The sequence below is a fragment of the Penaeus vannamei genome, chromosome 36 (genome assembly GCF_042767895.1).
Source record: "Penaeus vannamei isolate JL-2024 chromosome 36, ASM4276789v1, whole genome shotgun sequence".
NCBI lineage: Eukaryota > Metazoa > Arthropoda > Malacostraca > Decapoda > Penaeidae > Penaeus > Penaeus vannamei.
In genome coordinates this window covers 19,732,041-19,739,540 of record NC_091584.1, presented here as the reverse complement: position 1 = coordinate 19,739,540, position 7,500 = coordinate 19,732,041, and the positions used below count along the sequence as shown (strand labels likewise).

General features: G+C 34.3%; 1 protein-coding gene across 3 annotated transcripts in view; it reads left to right on the top strand.

Moving 5' to 3' along the window:
* Window positions 1-7,500, top strand: part of Ir25a (ionotropic receptor 25a) — a 52,240-nt gene that overhangs the window by 28,877 nt on the left and 15,863 nt on the right. For all 3 annotated transcript variants that reach the window (XM_070114603.1, XM_070114602.1, XM_070114601.1), the window contains exons 11-16: window positions 3,052-3,188; window positions 4,270-4,360; window positions 4,757-4,956; window positions 5,404-5,542; window positions 5,996-6,110; window positions 6,887-7,022. In XM_070114603.1, coding sequence (XP_069970704.1) covers window positions 3,052-3,188; window positions 4,270-4,360; window positions 4,757-4,956; window positions 5,404-5,542; window positions 5,996-6,110; window positions 6,887-7,022 — 818 coding nt within the window. The remainder of the gene's footprint in view (window positions 1-3,051; window positions 3,189-4,269; window positions 4,361-4,756; window positions 4,957-5,403; window positions 5,543-5,995; window positions 6,111-6,886; window positions 7,023-7,500) is intronic.

The window sequence follows — 7,500 nt, the reverse complement described above, 5'->3', positions numbered from 1 at the left end:
AGAAAAGAAAAAACAAAACAACCAAAATAAAGATAAAAACGAAAACAAGAACAAAAAGGAAAAGACAAAGAACAATAACAAAAAAGCAACATCAATCACACGTACTTAAACCGACCAACTTTAAAGCGCTTGATGTATAAGTAACTCGAGCGCGCACAAATCAGCCAACATTTCTTCCCGAGCGTCATTTCACATCGATCGGGCTCCCGGGCCACAAATCCCAACTTTTCACACTCTTCAATCGCTCCATTACAAAAATACGTGTTGAATGAGTGTGAAGTGATTGTTATTTTGGTTATCTTTTATCTATTTGTGGTTGTTATTTTTTTCATTTGTTTATCATTATATTTTTTTGGGTGGGGGAGCGGGGGAGTGTGTGTGTGTATACATACATCTATATATACATGCATACATACATACGTACATGTATATATATATATATATATATATATATATATATATATATATATATATATATATATATGTATATATATATATATGAGCATGTGTCTACGTATGTTTTATGGTGTGTGTCAGTATAACAAGATTCGATTCTTCGTATTTACAAGGCACTTGCTGACCTACATTCCTCGTTATGCATATCTTACATTCATTCATAATCAAAGTAATACGTAATATTTCCTAAAAGCCTTCGCGATGTATCAGTTATAACAACAGCAACCGCAACAGTATGATGATGATTTTGATTGCAATAATGATGATGATAATGATTATAATACTGATAATGACAACGGTGATAATAATAGTATTGGTAGTGATATTTGTGATAATAACAGTAATGGTAATGATGATAACAACAATAATGAGAACGATATTAATGATACTAGTAATAATGGTAATGATAATGAATAATGAAAATAATGTTAACAATCGATAAAATTCATATTTTGATATCATTTCATTATGAAATATATATTTTAATGACAACTTCAATAAACAATAATGTAACTTAAGTAAAAGCTTTGCTTACTAAAACTAGGAGAAAATGCAGTCTGAAAAGTGCAAAGATATAACATCTCTTTAAATCGTTGCTCTAAAATGTGTGATGATTTATTTCTTATTTTGTGCTAAAATGTAAATCATTCCTTGAAAATCGTATTTCCTATGCCTTGACTAGTTAATACGAAACCAAGTTGAGGAAAGAATTCCACTAAGGTAACTTCGCTCTTATTGTCATCACCAATTCTGTGTTCTTCTGCGATTAACTCATGTCATCACATTTTGCGGTAGTTTGTTAACATTAATAGTAATCTGAGTATTTGACTTTTTGACGAAATCCGCAAGGTGAAGCAAATAAAACAAAATTTAATCTGTTTGTATTTCTTGTTTACACTTTTAGGAATTTTACTTTTACTGGATTAAAAACATACAAAAATGAACTTTACCACTATAGACAGGAATACTTTTTCAGTTTATATTTGTGTATCAATATACTGATGACTTGAGCTATTCCATAAATTACATAATATTTTAAGTAGATGGTGATAATAATGATAATATGATTGATGATGGTAATAACAATCATAGCAATAATGATGATGAGAGTAGTAATAGTAGTAGTAGTAATGATATTAGTAAAAATAATTTAAAAAGTGAGAGGAATGGTAAGAATAAAGCTGATAAAAAATGGTACTAATACTACTGCTAAGGATAAGAGATATTATCACTATTGTCAAATGCTAATCCTAAAACAAATAATGATAATGATAATAACAATCATAGCAAGAACAGTAATAGTAGTAATAATGATTATGATAATAGCGATAATAACTATGACAGCGATAATATAGATAAAGAAAGGAATAATAACATAATAATAAAGAAGATAATAATATCAAAAATAATAATAAGGATGGGTATTATTATGGTAATAATGATGATGATGATAATAATGACAATGAAGGTAATAATACTGCTATTAAGGATAATAATAATGAAAACAATTATAAGAAATAATAATCCTGATCATAATCATAATAGCGAAGACATCATTAACACTTTCCGCTCATAATGTTAACGGTTTTCTTTTATTCCGTCCTTCGGTATTCAGCTCTACTATTGTCCGAATTATTGACCACGCCCTCGTGATTCACGGCTTAGGCTTCGATTAGGTTACATATAATGAATAATGAATCAAATGATCGTGGTAAGAAGGACACGCGTGAGAGAGAAACTATTTTCACTTTTCCGATAAGTCTTACAAGTTGTAGAGAATGTAAATGATACGATACCATTGTACGGTTTCGGACACTGCCAACCGACACTATAGAAATCAAATCGTTTGTTTGATTTTTGTTTTTTATTAATATAGAAGGGAAAATGTTTAACATCTTTCTTCGGTTTTAATGGTCGTCCAAAATTTTAATGGGTTTTAATCATAAGTGTGTATAGCTATCTGTTTCTTTTATTACTCTATCCTTTTTCGTTTCTTTCTTTCTCTCTTTCTTCTATATTTATTATGTTTTCTATATGTCTCTACCCATTTATGTCTTCTATCTTTTTGTCTGTCTTTTTCCCGTCTCTTTCCTCGATCTTATCTTTTCACCTCCTCTCTCCTTATCTTCCTCCTCCTCTTCCTCCCTACCTCTTTCTCTCTCTCCTTTTCTAACTTTCATTCCGTGTTTTCATTATTATACCGCCCTTCGCTCTTTCTTTCTTTACCTTGGGTATCTATTACTCTTTCTTCCCCTCCCTTCTTCTTTCTTCTTCAATATTCTCTCTCTCTCTCTCTCTCTCTCTCTCTCTCTCTCTCTCTCTCTCTCTCTCTCTCTCTCTCTCTCTCTCTCTCTCTTTTTCCTCTCCCTCCCTCTCTCTCTCTCTCTCTCTCTCTCTCTCTCTCTCTCTCTCTCTCTCTCTCTCTCTCTCTCTCTCTCTCTCTCTCTCTCTCTCTCTCTCTCTCTCTACCTACCTACCCATCAATCTATCAATCTGTCTCTCTCCCTCTTCCCCCTCACCCCTTTCTCACCCCCTCTCCCTCTCTCCTCCCCCTCCCCCCCTTTCTCACCCCCTCCCCCTCCCTCCCCCCACCAGGCCGTGACAGTGTACAGGGTGACGACGGTACAGCAGCCTCCGTTTATTATGAAGCGGATGAACGAAGACGGACAAGAAGAATTCTACGGTTACTGTATCGACCTCATCAACGAGATTAAGAAGATTGTGAATTTCGAGTAGGTATCGTTTTCTTTTATTTATTTATTTATCATTTATATGTGTATATTTATGTTTGTATATATATATATATATATGTATATATATATATATGTATGTATATATATATATATATATATATATATACATATATATATATATATATATATATATATATATATATATATAATGCATGTATGTATATGTATATATGTATATATATATATATGTATATATATATATGTATATATATGTATATATATATGTATATATATATATATATATATATATATGTATATATATATGTATATATATATATATATATATATATATATATATATATATATATATATATATATATATATATATATATATATATATATATATATATATATATGCATCTGTGTGTATAAGGACCGAAAATGATGTTAATAATGACAATGATAGTGGGAGTAGTGGTAGTGATTGTGATATAATGATAATAGTAATAAAATAACAATAATTATAATGATAACGATAATGATAATTATTATAGTGATAATGATAATGATACCAGTAAGAATTATAATATTAATGATAAGAATAATAGTTATAATAGTAATAATGACAATAATGATGATAATGATAATAATGATAATTAAAATGATAATGATAATAATTTTCATCATTATCATTATGATAATGGAAATGGTAATGTTAACATTAATGATAATGAAAATGATAATGATGATGATAATGATGATGATAATGGTTATAAAATGAAGAGTAGAATGATAATGATAATAATGATAATGATAATGATAATAATGGTAATGGTGATAAAGATAATGATAATGATAATAATAATAAGGTTAATGATGATGAAGATTATGATAATTATGATAAAAATGATACTACAATAAAAAGGATAACAACAAGAGCAACAACAACTAATGATCATAATAAAGATAACAGTAATAACGACAGCAACAATAATAATAATAACAATGACAAAAATAACCATGATAAAAATAATAATGATAATGATAATAATACTATCAGTAACGAGAAGAGTAACAACCTCCATAGAGATGGAAGTGCCACATAATTGGTCTTTTGCAGGTACGAAATAGCGGAGGCACCCGACGGTAAATTTGGCACCATGGACGAAAATCACGAGTGGAATGGCATGATTAAACAGCTGATTGATAAGGTTTGTTTGTTTGTTTTGATCTTTGTTTTTTTGGTTTGTTATTCTTGTTTGAAAATTAAGATTGTGGTTGTTTTTTTTATTTTATTGTCATTTTTTGTTGTGATGGTAATGGTGATTTTTTTTTGTCTCTCTGTCTCTTGCTATCATCCCCTTTCGATCTCTCTTCCCCCTTCCTACATCCCTCCTTCTCTCTCCTCCCTTCTCCCCACTCCCATCCACTTCCCCCCTTCTCTCTCCTCCCTTCTTCCCACTCCCCTCCCTTATCCCTCCCTCTCTCTCCTCCCTTCTCCCCACTCCCATCCACTTCCCTCCCACTCCCCTCCCTTATCCCTCCCTCTCTCTCCTCCCTTTTCCCCACTCCCATCCCCTCCCCCCCCCTTCACTCCCCCCCAACAGCAAGCAGACATCGCCCTCGCCCCCCTCTCCGTCATGGCAGAGCGAGAGAACGTCGTCGACTTCACCGTCCCCTACTACGATCTCGTCGGCATCACCATCCTCATGAAGAAGCCAAAAGTCCCCACGTCACTCTTCAAGTTTCTGACGGTGTTGGAGCCCGAGGTGTGGGTGTGCATCCTCTTCGCCTATGGGTTCACGAGGTAAGGGGGGTTCGTGTGGGGGTTTGTGGGGGTGTAGGGGGTGGAAGGGTAGAGTGGGGTGTGGGGGTGTTGGGGGGAAAGGGGGAGAGGGGGTACGTGGTTGGGTTTTGTTTGTGGGCGTGTTGGGGTGTGTTTGGAATATGAGGATATACTTAGACGCAAAAACTGACAGACACATGCAAACTGACACACACACACACACACACACACAGACGCACACACACACACACAAACGTATGGGTATGTCATATTCCTGAGAACCATAATACTTGTCTTTGTAATACACTCTATACCAAAATTTGAAAATTCACAAATGCAGCTTACGAATTTTGACAAATTACGAATACTTATAAAAACAAAATGATTGATACTCTTCCGAAATAGATCTCATCACTACTTTCATATATTCCTCTTTTATCATATCTTTCCTATTTCCTTCTCTTCCAGCATTCTTCTCTACATCTTCGACCGCTTCAGCCCCTACAGTTATCAGAACAATAAGGACAAATACAAAGACGATGACGAAAAGAGAGAATTCACCTTGAAGGAATGCCTTTGGTTCTGCATGACGTCACTCACTCCTCAGGTTGGTGCTGTGACGTCATTGTATTTTGTGTGACGTCATCGCATTTCTTTGTAGTTTTTGTGTTCTTTTAATGATGTCTATTTTTCTTGTGATGTCAAGATTGATTTTTTTGTTTGTTTGATAGTAATATGATTTTTTTTTTTTAGCAAACAAATAAAAAAGCATAATAACCATGCATCAAATCGAAGACAAATGAAATAGATTTACATGTATGTTTCCCCTTTTTATTCACCTCACTCCACGCCATCACCCACCATAAACAAAAAACAAACAAACAACACAAAAACAAACAACACAACCGAAACACAAATAAACAAAAACAAAAAAAAACAAACAACACACAACCAACCAAACAAAAACAAACGAACAACACACAACCAACCAAACAAAAACAAACAAAAAACAAACAAACAACGCACAAACAAACACAATCAAACAACCAAACCAACCCAGGGAGGCGGCGAGGCTCCCAAGAACTTGTCCGGGCGACTGGTGGCAGCGACCTGGTGGCTCTTCGGTTTCATTATCATCGCTTCGTACACGGCCAACTTGGCTGCTTTCCTGACTGGTAAGTTTGGGTTTGTTAGTGGGGTGTTTTTGGTTGATTGTGTGTGTGTGTGGGTTGGTGGGTGGGTTGGTGGGTTGGTGGTTGGGTGTGTGTGTGTGTGTGTGGGTGGGAGGGTGGGTGGTTGTGTGTGTGAGTGGGTGGTTGTGTGTGTGTGTGTGTGTGCTTTTCTGGCTGGTATTTTTCATGTTTTTCTTTCTTTTTTTCTTTTTGAGTGCCCATGCGTATGTCTTTTCCTCAATGGTATTGAATATATATATATATATATATATATATATATATATATATATATATATATATATATATATATATATATATATATATATATATATATTTATTTATTTATTATTATCATGATTACGCTTATGTGTGTGTGTGTGTGTATTTTTATGTACGCACACACACACACACACACACACACACACACACACACACACACACACACACACACACACACACATATATATACATATATATATATATATATATATATATATATATATATATATATATACATATATATATATATATATATATATACATATATATATATATATATATATATATATATATATATATATATATATATATATATATGTGTATGTGTATGTGTATGTGTGTGTGTGTGTGTGTGTGTGTGTGTGTGTGTGTGTGTGTGTGTGTGTGTGTGTGTGTGCGTGTGTGTGTATACATATATATGTATATATATACACACATACACGCGCACACATATATATAAACAGTAAAAAGAACAATCTAAACACCCCCGCCCCTTCCAGTCTCCCGTTTGGACACGCCCATCGAGTCCCTGGACGACCTGAGCAACCAGTACAAGGTGCAGTACGCGCCCATGAACGGCACCTCCACCATGACCTACTTCGAGCGCATGGCCTACATCGAGAAGAAGTTCTACGAGTGAGTCACGTGGGCCGTTGCATGTTTTCTTTGTTTGGTTATGTGGATATATTTCTTTGGTTTCTTTTGTATGTGTTTTTTTTTTCGAGTGGTTTTTGTTGTGTGTGTGTGTGTTTTTTGTTTTTTGTCTTTCGTGAAATTGTTTCTGTTTGGCTATGGTGATATTACTGTTTGTTTGTTTTGTGTTTGAAATATGTTATATCCAAAGATATTTATTTCAAATTATTAAAATATTCACTATATCTCTCTCTCCCTCTCTCTGCCTCTGTCTGTCTCTCTCTTTCTCTCTTATTTACTCATACCCCAACCTCATCCCTCCTTATGTGCCAAACTCCCCCACCTACCTGCCTCCCTCACAACCATCCTTCCACACATCCTATTCCCTCTCTCCACCCATCCAACCCTCCCCACTGCCTAACCCTCACACCCATCGCCATCTCACCCCATATCCAACCCACCCTATTAACCCCTCTCCCAA